The 18,571-nt window shown below is 40.3% G+C and overlaps 3 protein-coding genes across 3 annotated transcripts in view; 1 reads left to right on the top strand and 2 right to left on the bottom strand.

Moving 5' to 3' along the window:
* si:dkey-157g16.6 (uncharacterized protein LOC561837 homolog) overlaps positions 1 to 6,942 on the bottom strand; it is a 57,839-nt gene extending 50,897 nt beyond the window's left edge. The window contains exons 1-2 of the mRNA XM_034695185.1: positions 6,749 to 6,942; positions 4,778 to 4,875 (exon numbers count right to left, since the gene is read on the bottom strand). Coding sequence (XP_034551076.1) covers positions 4,778 to 4,875; positions 6,749 to 6,834 — 184 coding nt within the window. The 5' untranslated portion in view covers positions 6,835 to 6,942. The remainder of the gene's footprint in view (positions 1 to 4,777; positions 4,876 to 6,748) is intronic.
* A 925-nt stretch (positions 6,943 to 7,867) lies between these two features.
* On the top strand, positions 7,868 to 10,453 carry LOC117821120 (glucagon-like). Its single transcript, XM_034695186.1, has 4 exons — positions 7,868 to 9,087; positions 9,199 to 9,295; positions 9,575 to 9,727; positions 10,024 to 10,453. Exons 1-4 carry the CDS (start codon positions 9,030 to 9,032, stop codon positions 10,061 to 10,063), a joined length of 348 nt encoding a protein of 115 aa, XP_034551077.1. The 5' UTR covers positions 7,868 to 9,029; the 3' UTR covers positions 10,064 to 10,453.
* A 2,647-nt stretch (positions 10,454 to 13,100) lies between these two features.
* scn8aa (sodium channel, voltage gated, type VIII, alpha subunit a) overlaps positions 13,101 to 18,571 on the bottom strand; it is a 42,446-nt gene continuing 36,975 nt past the window's right edge. The window contains exon 26 of the mRNA XM_034696655.1: positions 13,101 to 18,484. Coding sequence (XP_034552546.1) covers positions 17,325 to 18,484 — 1,160 coding nt within the window. The 3' untranslated portion in view covers positions 13,101 to 17,324. The remainder of the gene's footprint in view (positions 18,485 to 18,571) is intronic.

Below are 18,571 nucleotides of genomic sequence, written 5' to 3'. Positions count from 1 at the left end.
AAACACCTTAGATTATTTGCTGTCATATTCTGTGCCATGTCAGTTAAGTTAAAGTTAACCGAGAAGCCACATTAGTGTCATACATGTTCTTCAACCCACTCATGTTAAGAGCCGTGTCTGCTGTCACAGCTGAAAGCCCAGAGTCAAAACACAGATCAAGACTCGCACACGAAGAGTATTTATTCTTCCTAACTAGCCTCCGTAACCCGGTGGGTTTGACCTTCAGTCCAGTGGTGGAGAAAAGCATGACATATGGCTAAGTCTGCTCGTCCACATGACGACCCTGGATCGAGCCAGCAGACCCCTGGGTAAAGTCAAATGAATGCATGTAAACATTTAGCCCCCTGCACACTGTGCCATGATCCCCTGCATGAGCTTAGGTGACCCCAGTCAACATCAATCAGACTGAACACAATAGGAAGAGGCACACGGGGGGAAAAGTGGGGTCAAGCGCACTTTTAATAAGCAGACATGGATGGCATTGTGGGAGCAGATCAGTTCTGTTCTCCTGATCACGGGTAAGCTGGGTACTCCTGCCCCCAAACCGCAAGCGGCAATTATGAGGAACCCTCGATGCATGAGCTTTAGAGATGAGTGGATAATCTACTTGGGCGGATTTAAGACTAATCTGCCATTTTTGCTCTCCAAATCAAATCACAATGGGATACATATAGGGTTTATGCAGTGATATGATGATTTCAAAGGATGGACAGAAGGAGGGTGATTCACAGGATAGATGGGAGCATTTGCAATGATTTGGCAGGAGAATGATATAACAACAACAAGATGAAATGCTTTTAAGAAAGCCCAAATGTTAACCCACTCCTACAAGAGTCCAGTACAAATTGTACTGTGACAATCCATAACCTCTTTCTTGCAGCTTAGCTAAGCTCTATCTCTCAGGAACATGCACCAAGTAAACAGACAGAATGACGGTTTTGACAGCTGCAGAGACAGCATTAGCCTATTTCTCTGCTTTCTCAGATAAGAACTATCAGCAGAGTAGGAAACACAGGAGCTGGTCACGCCCTCCCTGCTGTAACACACTGCAGTTATATTGTCATCATGTGGATGAGGTCTTCTCTTTTACTGCAGCAGAGCTTCAAACACACAGTTAGCAAACTATAACTCATGTGATCCTGTCTGTCAACAGGAGGAGGGAGCATGAACACGTATAATCATATGCATACATTCCCACACGTGTGAAAGAAACATACATGATTGTGTGTATCCTCTGATGCGAGTGGCTGTCAGTTCAAATCTTTTGCTCTGACAGCCCCAGCCCTTCATTTCATTAGCGCTCCTCCTCTCGACCAGACACTTACAATCCCATTACCTTCTACAGATCAACCCTGGCTCGAGTCGGAGCCTTCTCTAGACAGACACAAACACATTGATCCAACATCTGAACCAGCAAACAGCAAGGGCAGACACACGAAGTCCCAGATTCACAGCCACACAATCAATGGGGGAAGGAAGTGTGAAGGTTTCACAGCAAACTGAGACACGTTTTATCAGCCAAATGTTGTCTTCTGATTACAAGGAGACTTAAACACACAGAAAAGATCACTTTGATCATTCAGATGGGCGCATAGGGAGAAATAACACAGAGTAATGTTTTAAAATCCTTACATTCTTTGGACTGTCTCACTAAACAAATTCTCATTGATAAAGAGTAGATATTATCAAACTGAAAATCAAACTGATTTGGAACACACTCCCTTGCCCTTTTTTCCCATAGGAAATGACACAACGTGATGAAAAGCACAAAGCAATCACTTAGTGGCTGAGGTTTGAGACCACAGTTGTCCACAAGCATCCTTCAAAACTGCTGAAAATAGACTTCCTCAGCTGCTCCACAACCAAATTCACCCAAACTGGCTGCTCCCCCCGCCCATTGCTCCCGTGTAGAAAAGGCCCAAGCTGCAATGCATTGTTCAGTATACACGATCCTGTTAAAGGGCTACAAACTTCACCAGGCCTTGTTCTTTCCCTTTCTATTAGCAGGGAAACAAAAGAGATGAGAAGACATGAAGGAAAGAAGAAATGAGAATGGACGGCATCCAGATCAACAAAAAATGCATAGAGCGAAAATTAACACTGCTTGTGTTCTTTGCAGGCTTCTCTCCCTCCTCCCCGCCCCCAACGTCCTCCTCTGTTGACCGGAGCGTCCATGCCCTGAGTGCGCTCGCTGGAGCACAGGACCCTGCAAGAATGGAGCCTATTCACACAGCCTGCCTCCAGATGCTCGCCAAAACAGTCCTCCAGGCTACAGCAGGGAGCAGGAGAGGGGAGAGAGCAGGAAAGGGAGATAGGAATCTGATAGCCTATCATTAACAGCCCAAATAAATTGAAGGAAACAAATCTAAGGCTAAATCACTGCCCTTAGTAGTGATGTTTATAGGTGATAGACTCATTGTTTTGTCTCCTGTGGTCTTTCAAAGTCCTGCTATTCCTCGCCACAGAAGATGTTTATTGTTAAACATCAACTGTCTAACATACAGAATTTACCACAGTCCACGTCAATGTAAACTGATCTTATCTAACAGCCACCCTGATGCTAGGTTCTTTTTTCTTCCTTTCAAATGAAGCTTTTGTTCTTGTGTTTTAAAAAAAAGAGATAATGCAACATCTTTAACTACCGGCTCTTTTTTCTACAAGAGTAAAACTCTCTAACTAAATATTCCAAAGAAATGTCCAGGATCAAGCACCAAAAAAACCATCTAACTCTGAAGGAAAGAAATCTGGTGTTGCACCAAAAAGTGTCTTTCTCTCATCTAGCTCAAGTGCCTGAGTGTGTGTGAGTGAGAAAAGGCACGGATCAATTCAATATTAATGTATCAATCAACAGCAAGTTATCGAGCAGCAGCAGAGAGAACATTGCAGCCCCGGTAAGAATGACCCTGAGCAGTAAACTCCCTGTCCTCTCTTACTGATAATATATATTGAATATAGACTCAAACATTTACACTTGTCCTCCTGAGAGGTAATGCCAGAGGAGAAGAGAGAGTCCTTTCTGATACTTAAATACTGTATCAAATGATTCCTTTTCTTTACATCAGTGCATTTTTTACCTTCATCTCAGAAATCCTAAAGTCCAACTTACAACCAATGTCTGTACATGAAGGATGTGCATCTTTAAGGCTGTAGCAAGAGAAGATGTTTTAATGATTCTGGTTGAAAATAGGATTTTAAATGATTTATATGAACTTTGTTTTCTCCTCAAAAATTTAAATTACACATTCAAAGATTTACTAACATTCTTGCATTGTCTACAGTGCTTTCTATGTAAAGAGAATAAAACTTAAATCATTAACAGAGACTTGTCAAGTTTCTAAAATTGCTGAGGTTGTGCTGACAAAAAGGTCTCAACCAGGAAATGGCTGAGAACCTCAACACTGTATAGTTAGCACTGAGAGGCTCCTCAACTGTGGTCGAGACTGCCACCTAGTGTCCATGATCTAGAAGTACACTACAAACCAAATGATAAAACTGACTTTTATACATTTATGAAGTCAGGCCATATGTAAAGCACAGGGGTAACAACGCTCTGAAAGAATGTCTGCAGCCTGTTTTACTCTTGTGTTGAAGTTTAGTTGATGGTGTTTTTCACCACAGCAATGCCAGCAAATGCATTTATAGAAATTAAAATGTCATTATAAGAACTTTGAAGTGATACAAACATATGAAATGGGTTGTTTTTTGTTTTTTTTACCAAAGCTACTGCTGAAGTTTTAGATCGCTTTTAAAAGAGAACTCAAAAGAATAAATAAACTGACAGACAGATCCACAGACAGTAGATGCATGTATGCAATAGAATCTTACAATCTCAATAAAAAAGGCAGTCTAACAAGCAATGACACTATCATATCTGAAGTTGAACATTGGAGTCAAATAGTTGTTATATGAACACATTATCTTTTTTGGGCTTTTTTTTTTTTTTTTTTGTTCCTCCATTCTTTTGCCTGTTTTTATTTTATTTTATTATTTTACTTTATTTATGTGTAAAGAGATGTAGGGGGTGTGGGGTTAAAGGGAAGTAAAACGTTTTTTTGTTTTGCACTCAAAAAAGAAAACAATAAAAATAATATTGAAAAATAAATTGTTGTTAAAAAATATTTTTTCTAATTGTGCAATATTTTGCAGAGGTATTAAAACAATGGAAGTGATAGAAAATACGTGACTACATGCACCAAACAGCAACAGGACAAATGCAGAATAGTCAGACTTAATCTAGGCATAAGTTGAACAACCTGACGAAGACAAAACAAAACCAAAAAAAAAAAAAAAAAGATTGAAGGTGATTTATGTGTGTGTATGCATCTACTAATGTTTTGGTGTAAATCTCCATGTTGTGGTTTGAAAAGTGGCCAGAGAAAGGTTGGGGTAATATTTAAGAGGATGATGAGGGGTTACAGTAAGAGTTATGGATCATCTCTCCCCTGCCAATGATGTGAGGGTAAAGGTCTAGGAGGGTTGAGGAACCTTATGGGATTAAGTCTTTCTGGCTGGGCCTAAAAGCAGCCTTATAAACCTCAGGAGAGGAGTTGCCAGCAAGACCCAGCCAGATTAAGGTGTGTACCTGTGGGGAGAGTCCCCAGACACAGTGAGATTGTAAATAATTAACCGAAAGCTAAAGCTATTAATTTACATGACAGTGCCAGTATACATAGTGCCTGATTTTGTCTTTTAAACTGACAATGAACTCGTGAAGAGTGACAAGTAAAGTGCAGAAATAAAACAAATGACTGGACGAGGCAAGTAGTGCACATTGTACCTACATCGGTGCTGATTGGTTTGAGTGGCTCCTGGAGGCGCCCAGTTCCATCCTCTGTTGAATTTCTTGACCTTCCATTGAAATCTGAGGGTTCAGTTCTTTACCCCAAAATTAAAAAGAAATAAAAAGAAATTAGGGACATCAAAAGTCAATAACAAAATGTAAAACATTCCTGTAAGATATGCTGAGGAATCTTTGAACGATTCTTCTCTGAGATTCATCCATAAATATCAGTGCCAGATTTTCCAAACAAGGAAACCATCAACAGTTTACAGGTTACTGCTGGTTAAATTGCTTTGAAAACATTTTACGAAACTGAAAAGTTTTATTTTCCAATTATTGCTTTTAAGAACGTTGTCTCTTGCAAGAAATAATCACAAGCAGTACATAGATATACCTTTGAAGAGTTCATTTACAAAAACAGATAACTACGTTTTTATAAATTTTCAAAACACATTTCTTTTTCATATAGATTCTTAATAAAGTTACATCTTTAAGATACCTCTAGTTAGTAAAGTAATTTTGACCTAGTCAAAGCCACCCAGCTTCAGTTGATTGAAAATTTCAAAAGCTAATAGAAATAGTATGTTTTTTAAAACATATTTAAATTCTTTTAAAAGTGAGTTAACTGTTTTTGCAAATTAACTCTTCCTTTCTTCTTTAATAATGTCCAAAATTGTCTGTGTTTCCCCTCCTTATGGAGTTATAAGGAAAAAGTAATTTATCACGGTACAAGTTTGTAAAGTAGTAAGTCGTTGAAATATTTTGTTCCATAACCACCAGGAACAAAAGATATCACTCACTCAACAAATTAGATGCAGTCCTTCAGATCCATGGTCACCTCCAACAAAATAAAAGGTTACTTGGGTTGGCCAAATCTCACGGAGCGGATTAGCAGAAATGACCAATACAGAGCTGCATTTAACAAATATCGATGTCGGGTTACTTTGTTGATTATTCTTTAAATTTTGAGTCTGTAAACTTGAAAAGTCCATCACGGTTTCCAAGAGTCCAGAGTAGAATGCTTTAAAAACTGACATAATTTACATCTCCTACTTTCATGAACTAAATCCGATTATTATTTCTGCAATGCTAGTACATTACATTTCAAATTTCCATGCTAAAGTTGTTGGTGTCACTACTCTACTTGTACAGTTTCTCTTTTTTCTTAAATGTATTAGTGTCGATTAGCAGTCGATAAAGATCCTAACACAACGACCTGTTCGCTTTAACACTTCCTTGGCTACTGCTATATATGACTAGCATTAGCAGTACAGTCTCAAGTACCACATGTTTTACAAACTAGCTGGCTTAATGTTACAATGTTACAATGTTAGCAGACGCTTTTATCCAAAGCGACATACATACGAGAACAAGAACAACACAAGCAAAGATCTAGACAAGAGGAAACAAGATCAGTAAGAGTAACAAGTGCTTCAAGTCCATTTGGGTGCAGGTACTGCCAAGCAGTGTAAAGGCAATGCACAACAGTAAATAAGGATTTTTGTTGTTGTTGTTTTTTTAATATAAAATAAGGAACATCTACAATGAAGCAACCAAACCATGTAAGACCTTCCATTATCTTCATCAACAATTAACATCACCACAATAATGATCAAAGTACCAAGTGCTGGGTCACTCAAGAGCTGAACACAGATTCCTCTGTGTCTTTAGCTGTTGTTGGAGGAGTAGGGTCAACGTAGATTCACTCGGTGCGAGCGGTCAACCTCAAAAGCTCAACAAACAGTGACAACACCTGGACCACACGTCTCCTCTAGAGGTGTGACGTTCGCGAACGAGTCGGTCTTTTGAACGTCTCTTTTGAGTGAACGACGAGAACCGGTTCGCAGTTGCGAGACGTTCATTTGGGAGCCGTCTTTATATGCCCATTGCCCACGCGTCTTTCACGTGTCAGCTGCGTGCCCCATGAGTCTGAGTTGTCACGCTATTTTCAGCGCAAAATCTGCTCACATTTCTTGCGAAAAAAATCTCTTCCACCTCCACTTTGGTGTGATATCATGTGACATTTCTGCAGACGACAAGCCTTGTTTTGCCATGTCAAAAATCAGGAAGGTTCCAAAGGCATTTCAGCCTGGGCAAGGGGAAACACAGATAGAAGTCACATATATTGACGCTCTTGCCAAGAAGCACAGCACCGTCCTCTAGTGATGTGCGGATTGATACTGAAATATCGATACTTCCGATACCAGATCTTTATGCTCTAAAATCGATTCTCAAATCAAAATATCGATACTTTTGATACTTCATTTTTTGAGGCAATGTATATCATTAACAGGAACACAGTGGAAAGAAGCTAAACCATTGAGATCTTGTCTAAATGATACGCGGTTGGTGGGAACTACTAGTTCTAGTTCTTAATAACGAAGCAATAATTTATTGTAATTGTTTTATTGTTTTACTTATATTCTTTTTTGTTTGTGTTTAAAACACCATTTTCACATATTTTGTATGATTGTATCCTCTGTTTGGTTTTTCTTTTGTTGTATTAGCTCGGGTGTATCGTAAATGAGGCCGCTACCTTGATATACTTAGGAGTTAAAATAAATAAATAAATAACTCAGAAATACACTACTTTTTTTAGATTTACCAGACACAGACACGTGTATTTGCACAAAGTATCGGATCGGTATTGCCGATACCAGCCTGAATTTTACTCAGTATCGGATCAGAAAGGAAATCGGTGGTATCGAACATCACTACCGTCCTCACACGCGCTCTTACTTTGAAAACGGCAACTTCCGGTCGCACCATATGAAAAAAACGAGCGTTTTTTAATAATAATAATAATAATAATAATAATAATAATAATACATTTTATTTATCACGCATTTTACATTTGGAGCAAATCTCAAAGTGCTACAGGGCATAATAAAAGGGCAGTAAGAATAAAAACAGGGTTAAAAACAGACAGTAAAATGCAGACACTTGTTAAAAGCACTGTGGAAGGTCAGATAAAAACTATGGATAAAACCATCCAGTTTCTCTCCTCTAACAATTTTTTTTTTTTTTTTAGTAACAGAAAATGAAAATACCGTTTTTTAAAAAGTTTTGTTTATCCCTTCTTGACCCTGATAAAGAAAAACAACCTCGAATTTCAATTTTGATTTTTGAAATTTGAAATGAAAATCAAATAACCACTCTTTTTTTTAATATATATATATATATTCTTTTCTGAACGGAAAATCCAATGGCCAAAACACACACTGACCCCTGTTGACACGCTTTACTGCAACTACTTCAACTACTAATATCAGTCTTACTTTTATCATCATCATTTCATGTTAAGATCAATCCTAGAGCTATTACTCAGACTGCAACAACTAATATTATCTGACATAGTTCTTGCTAATATTAAAACTGTCAACTACAAGTTCTATAATTATTATCAACGGATTATCATTATTCTGTCGGCTCTCCTAATGTCACACAAAACTTCACTATTGTTATTTGTATTGTAGCAATACGTCTGTATTATCTGGTGGTGTTGTTTTTGTTCTGTTTGTTTGTCTCTATGCAGCTCCACCACCATCACCACATCCCCTCCTATCCTTCCAAATAAGCACAGGGTAACCATGGCAGAAAGCTGTTCCACATGAGACCGGTTCTGCTTGCGGTTTCTGCCTGTTTAAGGAAGTTTCTCCTTGCCACTGTTACTTGCAAAATGTACCCTCTGTAATATGAACTTTTTTAAAATGAATTGGGGCTATTCAAATAAATATGACGATAACTGATTGATTGAAGTCTTACTGATTTAAAAAAGATGACTGATTAAGAATTGAACACTTGTTAAAATAGATGTCCATTGCGCCCTGAATGGACTTTTTACAGAAAGTTCTAACTTCAGTCGTTAAATAAATAAAAACACTGCAGCTGAATACACTCGGCTCCCTTTAATGTAAATATGAAAGAAGGGAACAAGGGACTTCGGAAGTCATTTTCTTGACGTCAGAGATCAGAGCAACATTTTTTCACACCTGCTACTGTCTGAGAAAAAAATAGGCTCTGACCTTTGACCTGAGTAGGGAGAGCACAAGCCATTGTAGTTCAGATATACTATGATCCGGACCACCATAATGAGGAGGAAGGCTGTCAGTCGTGGGAGGGGATCTGTTTGTCAGGCTCGGACACCTGCTCGCTTTATAAAGTGTCACGGATAATCACTCCTTGCCGTTTGGTCCACTTCCAGTAAGTGTCGAGGGGCTTCTCTGTTGCTTCATCAATATTACACCGCATGTGCTCTGGAAAAGCATTTACAGAACTTCATTGGACACAAGCTGAATCTACGAGAGGTACGTTTATTCATTCAAACCTAAACCTGTCCTTTATCTACTACCCTTAATTTACTTTTTAATTTAGTGGCATGGTAATAAATGTTGTATTCTTGTTTTTGTGTTGACCAGGTGACGTAAGGATGAGCCTGTACCTTTGGAGTTTTTTGTTCCTGTTTCTCTGCCCCAGCAGTAGAGAGATGGTCGTGGATAAAACCAGACCAGTAAGGTACATATGAAGTTGCTTTCTACATGATTGGATGCTGGCTGGTTTGTGCTATTATGAGGAAAAATGCAGACATTATCCGAAATAGTTATTTAACATAAAATGACAGCTTGATGACATTTGTCAGTTTGTGTTTATGAATTTATTGAAGCCATAATTGCTGAAGAAAAACAAATAAAAAAACTGTTGTCATAGATCTTTGATATCTGTATTATAAGATCTCCAACACTGAAACTGACAGTAAATTTAAGAGCTTTTACTCATCAATAATCCCTCTCTCAGGTGGCAGTTATTTCAGATGGAAAAAGGACACAACATTAACCGAAACCTTAAAAGGCATTCAGACGGGACATTCACCAGCGACTTCACCCACTATCTGGATAAGATCAAAGCAAAAGATTTTGTGGAGTGGCTGGCCAGAACTAAACAGGAAGGGTGAGCTCAGCAACATTAATACCAAAAAGATTCAATTCAGATGGTGTGATGGGACTGTGAGAAGACAGAGAGAAAATAACAGAAAAACTGTGTTTGAAAGCAGATTGCAATGAAATGAAGGGGAGAATAAGGGAGCTGCAATTCACAATTTCTAGGTTTTCAGATTATTTGATATTATCACATTTACCAGTACAGAAAACTGAAAATCTCACTCTAACTTTAAATCATTTTTTAAAATGTTGCACACGTTCATGTTTCAGCGCTTTTGACTTCAACCCCTAATGTTCTGTTTACAGATGTCATGAAGACCTTTTCCAGATTGCAGCACAAGTTTAAAGTAGCCCAGAATACATGTGCTGTTCGCTTGCTTCATGTCATCTCGCAGTATTAAAGAGGACAAATCAACTGAAACAAAAACATTTGACAGTTCTTCATGGTATTCTAAGATAAAAGGTACATTCTGGCTTTTCATAATGAACAAAGACAATTATCACAATGTTGGACTTCTAACTCAGTTGTCATTTTAAATTGTAACTGAATCATTCACTTGAAGTTTAAATGTCTCTACAGCCATACTGCCAACTAAGGATGGATTTTTTTCCCCGTACTTTTCTTTGACTTTTCCATGAGACAAAAAGTAACTGAGGAGAAGGAAATTAATCTGAGATGACCATAAACTATTTTCCCACTGCATTTTGAATTGAGCTGTATGCTTTTGATGTTATGTACACAAATGTATTTTCAAATGATTAAAGGTTTGAGAATAAAGTATTTTAAAGAGGCAATGTTTTTTCTATTAATGTTGGGTACTAATGACAGGTTTCTGCTATGCTATCCAAAGGAGGTGCCTGGATGAAGCATTGTTTAATGATCTGCTTGTAAAGAGAAAGGACACCCCATACAATCATAAACCAGGCTGTCCAGAAGAGGGCGCTGTTGTTCAGCTGATTGAAAAAAGGGTTAGGCTGACTTTGGAAAATTCATAAAAAAGAATTGTGTGGAGGCATTTGTTTTGTTTTCTTTTGCTGGGCTAACTGTATATAGCATGCACTTTGATCACACAAATTTACATTGTTGCACAATGAGGTTATGCAATAAGACAGGCAGAATAAACAGTCAGTAATGGAGTTAATAGTTTGTGAAAGGGAGAGGGCTGGTGGATTTAAGGTAGGTGGTGGAAAACTGTAGGCTATAACTGGTGGTGGTGGTGATGGTGTAAATGTGTGTGTGTGTGTGTGTGTGTGTGTGTGTGTGTGTGTGTGTGTGTGTGTGTGTGTGTGTGCGTGCGTGCGTGCGTGCGTGCGTGTGTGTGTTGGGAATGAACTGGGGGTTAGTTGTGTGTCTGCCTTGTTTCTCATTGAGAAATGCGAGTTGTGTGAGGGTGCAGCTGTGGTGGTGGTGGTGGTGGTGGTGGAGGGGGCTCCTGGCTTCTTGCCATTAGGCATGATGGAGAGCTCCCTCTTTGGGCTTTTTCCTCTCTCCTCATTCTTGACTCTCTGGGGAGAAAGGGAGGCCAGAGGAGGAGGAGGAGGCGAAGAAGGGAGGAAAGGAGAGAGGGAGGGGGCACCAGCAGAGCACAAACACAAGCCTCTGATCTCAGTCAAGGGTTGAAATGGGATCAGATAGTAGGAAAACCCCCTTTTACTGCTGGCTATTTGTGCTTACTGCCTGTCTGACATTTAGCAGCTGGGCTGCAGCGAACTGGGACAAAGGAAGATAACAAGAGGACAGAAATGAGCAACGTAATCAACGCATTGTATTACCGTGATGTGTAACCATTTTAAGTAGCTCTTATATAAAGAGTTTAATGCTGTTCTGTATCAATATCAGCGCTTTAAAAGCCGATCCTTTACAGATAATCAGGTCAAATGAAATACTACAATACCTTTAATGTTTATATCTAGTCACGTTCAGGTCGACACAGAGAAACCACATGCTATGTGACAACATGTTTTAGAGGAGGGGAGGTGGGATGATAGAAAGCGAGCAGAAGAGGAGAGGGGGAGTGTAGGTGTGGCTGTCTCCGAATTGGGTCGAGCTCCTCAGCACACTGAACACATTCTTATGGCTGCCACACGCCAACCCGGCGATGTCTTCTTTCAATACGACCCCACCCAAGGAGCTGTAGGGCCGCGCGGAGGATGCTCGTTCCTCCTGTACCACCTCCAGCACCACGGACAGCTCCTCGGCGAAGCACGAAGCAGCACCGTCCGTGTGCGGGGCTTTACCGCTTGAAGGAGTCGTTAACCAGACTAAATATAGGGATAAATGTCGTTCATTTGGAAGGTTTTTTTCTTTTAAGCGTGGGAGCCGGTCTCCTAGGCAGCCGTGGAGCTGATGGAGGCACCGGGCCAAACTGGGAGTGTGCTGCTGACTCAGCCTCGACTGCTGCATTAATTTATCTGCACTGCAGTGCTCCACCACCACCTCCCATCCCCATCTCTTTTCCTTACCTCCTCCCCCTCCTCCCTTCTCTTTCTCTCTCCTGTCCACCTCACTGCACTCTCACACAACCATCCTGGAGCATGGCAGTGAAACGAGTTGGGGGGGGGGGGGGGGGGGGGGCAATAAGGAGCTGGTTCCCACTGCCTCCATGATATATAACAGACACACAGATTAGAAAATTTAAAAAAAATCCAGAGAGGAAGGACAGGTGGGGGAGGGAGAAGCTGAGAGTCCATGTGACCCAAGGGAGGGAAAGGAGCCAGGAAGACAAAATTTTCCATTTATTTGGTGACTGCACTGTCTGAGGACAACCCCATGCATCATTTACATATTCCAGCTACAGAAACCTAAAAAGAGTTTCCTACCCTCCTTGCCCATCTGCGAAGCAATTGCAGAGTCGTAAACATATCAGTATCCTCCAACACTGCTTTTTTTTGTAGCTCAGTTCAGGTTATAGGACTGGTGACAGTAGTATCCTACCTCTAGGCTATTTACTTTATGGTGGACTACAAATAGGAGCATCCCAGTGCAGATGGACTTCATAATAGCGGGGCTATAGTCCATATTGTGCCTGTGAGGGGGATGTTAACACGGGGCTCTTAACAAATTCAATAAGTCCATTACATTTGAAAGGCTGCCTTTCACAACCCTGTTACCACAACGCCACTCAGCTCCATTTCACAGGATGTTTTGCGATTCACTGGCATCCACTTGCAACCACATACAGCAACACAAAAGTAAAATAATCTGCACAAAATGGTGACCACTACTTTAAAGTGGACACAAGTTATGTGGAATAACCCTGAAGGAAAGTAGAGCAAGAAATCTAGCAGCTCTGCAATCTCTAAATCCATTAAAAAAAAAAACAATAAATACCTCAAGCAAGAACAAGTCAACATTTCTTAGCAAGAAAAAAACAACACACAGGTTGTAACTGGAAGGCTGCTTTATTGGTAATAAAAAGGTTCGTGCTCAAATGAAGACAATCTTTCATATATTCTTACCAAGAGTCCAAGTGGTTGTGCAACACACCATCATAATGTACTGTATATCCTCTTTTATCACGGTGTCAAATGATAACAACAGTTTGAAAAGCACTTTTTAATTTGTCAGCAAAAAGAAAATACGCCCATAATAAACCATGCTAAAAAAGAATGAGTCCTATAATCAAATATTGATACAAAAATAAATTTCAGATGGAAACAGAAATATTGAAGAAATCAAACAGAAATATAGAAGGCAAGCTGCTTTTTCACAAGCCAAGTGGGTGACACACATAGCACTAAGAACAGGACATTTTTTTGAGTTAGCTGTTTTTCTGTTAACATCACACACTGTTGAATATTAAGATGATGTGGGTTGTCTGGATGAACCTCCGGCAGTATTTCTGACTTGTCATCCCTGATTAATGTTGTGCTCACCCCCTAACCCCCATCCTCCACAGTTTGGAAACATTGTTTGTTTCTTTTTTTTTTTCCTTTTTGTTATTTTTCAGTGTGGCATCAACATCCAAAATCGCAGAAAAAGCAGAAAAAAGGCACATGCCATTGAGTGGATCACTAGAAACAAACCAGTCAACTAAATTAACGTGAGGATGAGAAGCCAGTACATGATTGTATGCATGTTGAACTGTAATGGCACTGATGTGTGGGGATGGAGAAAAAAAAGACCCTTGGGTGGGTGCAATCTCAGGGTGGGAGAGTCAGTCACACGAGCTGACATCCTCAGGGAAGAGATCACTGATACAGGAGCTGGGCAGTGAGGAGAGTCACTTGTGTGTGTTTGTGTCCGTGACTGTGGGTGTGTCCTGTATACTCAGTGAAGGTGAGAGATATGACAGTTTGTGAGAGATGTGCTGGTAACATTATCCTTTCATCATGATCAGGCTACAATCCATGGCAAGCAGCTCCAGTAACATCGCACATGAGCTATTCCCCAACATAGAAGGGTGCTGGAAACAACCAGTTTTTTAGACATCCACTGAACGTGTTGCACATAAATCAAATGTGACAAACAGTGTTCTTCTGTTTTATGTATATACATATAGACATATATGTATACATGTATATATCTTTTTATTATATAATATCTATATTTCATTCAATTTCCGTCAACAAAGTGAAAAGTGTCTCAAAAAATCCAAAAGGTAACAAATGTGACAAAGGGCATAGCTGGAAGCCATTCTATATTATTGTTATTATTCATTTTTGATTATTAGTAGTAACATTTTTAAAATCCCGTATTTACAAAAAAACACAACAAAGCATGCCGATAAAATAAAAGAATATAATACAATATTTATAGTTTCTCTCAAAAAGTTTGTTCTTTTTCAGCGATTGTGCCATTTACATCATAGCCTGCACTGTACATATATATGTTTTTGTGTTTTCTTTTTTGATTTTTTTTTCTTCTTTTTTGATTTTTTTTTCAAGTGTGAATGTATCATTCTAAAACATTACATCCAAGATGAACATGGGTGAATTGAATGACATTACTCACTCCTCCAGTGGTTCTCATTGGGAATGTATTTGGTTTCAGTGTGCAGCAGCCAAACTGATTCGGAGACCTCATATTGTAAACAGACCTCAGTCATTGTTACAGACAGGGGCTTCTGGTACAGGCAGTGTTAAACACACCAAATGGCATTAGTGGTGTGAAGACGGAAGCCAGATTTTTTCGTCCAGTTATCCGCTTATAAATAGGACCATCACTCCTGTGTAGAAAAAACATGGCAGGAGCACATAAAGAGGCAGTTGTGTCTTGTCTACTACTTGACGGAGCCTCAAGTTTTTTTTTCTTTTTTTATGAAAAACACCCACAAAGCTTATTATACAACATAGCTGCATCAATGTGAGGCCTGCTGATGTTTTATCTGGTCAAGTGTTCACATTTCTACCTCGATCTCTGGCTAGTTTTTTTTTTGAAGCGGGTGATCGTATTTGATAGCCTGCAAGTATGTGAAAAGATGGTGCGAGGCTGGGTCCAACACCACACAGTGTTCAAAAGGTCCCACAAAAGCACAATGATACACTGACAAACATGGGACTTTCAGCACTCTGACTCAGACCAAAGCACCACTCTTCCCTTCTGCTCTTCCATTTCTCTCTTGTTTTCATGGCAGTCAGTCTAAAACCCTGAAGGGAGGGGCTCTACATTATTATTGGTCCACGTTTATGCTGTGTTATTTATCACCCATCCACCTCCCTGAAACATCAGACAAATCCATTTGATTCTACAGTCCAAAACCACAGCCCTCATGGCCATCCACCTTCCATACATGCGAGGCACGACGAGGCATATCCTTGTGATAATTCTCTGCTAAATTTGCCATGTCAGATGAACAGTGTCACTCTCACTGATCAAAGCCTTTTCTGAGAATGATTGCATCACAAGGACATCTAGAAGGACTTCAAGGCTGTTTTTTTCTAAAGCTGGCAACTCAAATTGTCCGAAAAGCACTACCTAAGACATCATTCACTGGGAAAGTCTGATGTGGGTCTGACAGAGTAAAAAAGAGCAATTTGAAATGCATTGATCAGTAAGAGTGCTGTCTAATGTTTCTACCTAAATGCAGTTCTCAGTTCTTCCACTAGCCCCAAAAGAAAGCAAAAAAGTAAAAGGTATATCAAAAAAATTAAAATAAAACCACACCTCTGTCCCTTCTACAGGGACTACAGCAGAAGAGGGGATACCTTTGACACGCAAGCACACCAGACCTTTTCTGGTGCCAGATATGAGTTCCTTGGCATGAACTATCACCTGCTCTCATTGTTGTAACAGGGACCATGGGTCAGTAAGAAAAATGACAATATGACGGATGTAAGTAAACAAAGATATGAAAGCCCCAGATTTTTTCTCAGGACAACTGACACTGTCCTCCAAATCTGTGCAACCTCAACATGAGGATAATCTGCTTCATATTGGTCAAACACTCCACACTCTTTCTGCACATCTAACATTCAGAACAGCAAAAAAAACTGTTTTGTAGTTTGTGTTATTGGCTGATCCAACTGAGACTTTGCCTCTGAGTGCTTACATCCTTCATTCAACTGAGATTTACATGAAGGACTGAATGAAAAGTTCTGTCAGCTGAAAAGCAAAACTAGTGAAGGGCAGTATCATACCACTATCATTCCCCAACTATTCTATATGTATGTCACTATCCAAAATCTGGATTTTCCAGTTGTAGTTCCTGTTGTTTTCCCCAGTGGACAACCTCAAACTATAATCAAGCCACTGCAGTGGTCTGAGAATTAGTGTCTTGTGGACTATGATTACTCATGCATGATTCCTGATCAAAACATGCCTTCATGCAAGTCATTTCTATGCATTGAACGAGCACAATAATTATTATTTATCTGGAACTCGGTCTGAGCAAGTCTCCTTCAGCCCAAGTCAAAACAATGACTAATGACCCCTACCCGGTCAGTGTGAAAGCCCATGTAGAAAATGTCTTTTTTAATGTCAGTATAACAAAGAGGAGATGAAAAGACCAGTGACATGGGCTAAATGTTATCTTTTTTGCTGCTCAAATAATGTAAAGATGCAAGTATACTCAGCACAAACAAACAAAAAATCTTTGTCTACTGTTCTGGGTTTCCCCCCCTCCCTCGCTAGTGTTTTTCCTAGCTAAACTCACTTGGTTGATTACGGTTTTCTTCTTGATATAGATGGTAAACTCAGTGATACAGACGCTCCTTTAGACTGCTAACACAGTTCTAGTTGGATCTGTATGATCCGGTCCCGTAGCATTGGAGCTTTGCTGCGGGGTTCCACACACGGTGGTGGCAGGGATTTTGCAATTCTCCAATCATCAGCAGAGATTTCTGTGCCTTGGAAGTTGGTCCCGAAAGAAATGTGTGTCATTGGCTGTCACACACTGTTTTTTTTTATTTGTATATGTTCTTCATTTCTATGAACTGGGTCACTATGCAGCAAAGTTCCGTGGTAAACTGATTGTGTTTGGTTCAGCTGTCTTTGACGACATAACGAACCACGTTGCCTCAGTAGCATTTGAGTCTGTAAACATTTTTTTGTATCTTTTTGTTGTTTGTTTTCTGTAACTTGCAAATGATCACTTTTTCTACATTTGTTGGGTGTGGGCTCAGAGTCTCAGCTCACTGTGTTTTACTGGATTTTGAGTCAATGAATCCTAACACTTAGATTCCCACTCATCTTTTTGGTTTTTGTCCTTCTCTTTCCTGGCCCACTCCTCCTTGTTGTCGTTCTGCTTTTCCTTGTCAGGTTTGGTCACGCTGTCATAAGAAGGGAGAGAGGCAGTGGATGGTGTGCTCTCCTTCTTCTCTTGGTTGGTCCCGCCGTTCTCCAGCTTATTGTTAGTAAAAGGGTGCCGCTTGAAGATGATGCCTCGCCTGATGAGGTGGGTGCGGTAGGCATTCTGGATAATTCTGGCAGAGACATCCTCCTGTTTGCGACGGAGAGTAGTAGTGATGGGCTCGTATGACACCTTGGAGGGGTTAGCTGCCACAAAACGCTCCTCCATCTGTTGCCTCAGCATGTCCAACTCGCCACTGTCACCCAGCACTCGCTTTGTGAAGGCAAACAGGATGTCCAGGCAGTGAATGCGATCGCCACTCACCATAGGCATGTCCATGGCGATTAGTTCTATAGTGTTGGGCTTTGGCACACGAAGTGGGTGCTCCAGTGCGTCGGCAAAGTCCGACAGCTTGGCAAAAGTGATAAACTGAGAGGCTGTGGGGTCGAACTTCTCCCAGATCTCGTAGAAGGTCTCGAAGTCATCCTCGCTGAGTGGATCGGCACTTTCCTCTGTGGCCACGCTGAAGTTCTCCAAAATGATGGCAATGTACATGTTGACAACAATCAGGAAAGAAATAATGATATACATGACGAAAAAGAAGATTCCTACTGGGGGGTTTCCACAGTCGCCTTTCACATTTGTACCAGGGTTCTCCAGTAGGGGGTCACAGTCTGGGGGGTAGTTGAGGATCGGCAGTAGCAACCCGTCCCATCCAGCTGATGTGGTGATCATGAACAAAATGATCATGCTGTTCCCAAAGGTCTCAAAGTTGTACAAGTCGTCAATTCCTGCTCCATGTTTAACATAGCCAAAGTTTGACATGCCAAAGATGGAGAAGATGAACATAACCAGGAAGAGCAGTAGACCAATGTTGAACAAGGCTGGCAGTGACATCATCAGAGCAAAGAGTAAAGTCCGGATGCCTTTGGCTCCTTTGATCAGTCGGAGGATACGGCCGATTCGAGCAAGCCTGATCACCCTGAACAGGGTTGGTGACACAAAGTACTTCTCAATGAGGTCAGCCAGGAACATACCTGAGAGGAAGGAGGAGAGACAAAAAAGAAAGAAAAAAAGGAGAGAAACCATCAGAATATAAACAGACCTCAAGAGGGATTATCTAC

The sequence above is a fragment of the Notolabrus celidotus genome, chromosome 11, assembly GCF_009762535.1.
Source record: "Notolabrus celidotus isolate fNotCel1 chromosome 11, fNotCel1.pri, whole genome shotgun sequence".
Classification (NCBI taxonomy): Eukaryota; Metazoa; Chordata; class Actinopteri; order Labriformes; family Labridae; genus Notolabrus; species Notolabrus celidotus.
Note: the sequence above shows the minus strand (reverse complement) of the source record. Positions and strands in the feature narration are given on the sequence as shown.

Bases quoted from the DNA above. Each gene is read 5' to 3' on its own strand.
- LOC117821120 (XM_034695186.1), top strand. From the start codon at position 9,030: ATGTGCTCTGGAAAAGCATTTACAGAACTTCATTGGACACAAGCTGAA. The intron at 9,088-9,198 runs GTACGTTTATTC...TGTGTTGACCAG, and splicing joins ACAAGCTGAATCTACGAGAG to GTGACGTAAGGATGAGCCTG. The intron at 9,728-10,023 runs GTGAGCTCAGCA...TTCTGTTTACAG, and splicing joins GCCAGAACTAAACAGGAAGG to ATGTCATGAAGACCTTTTCC.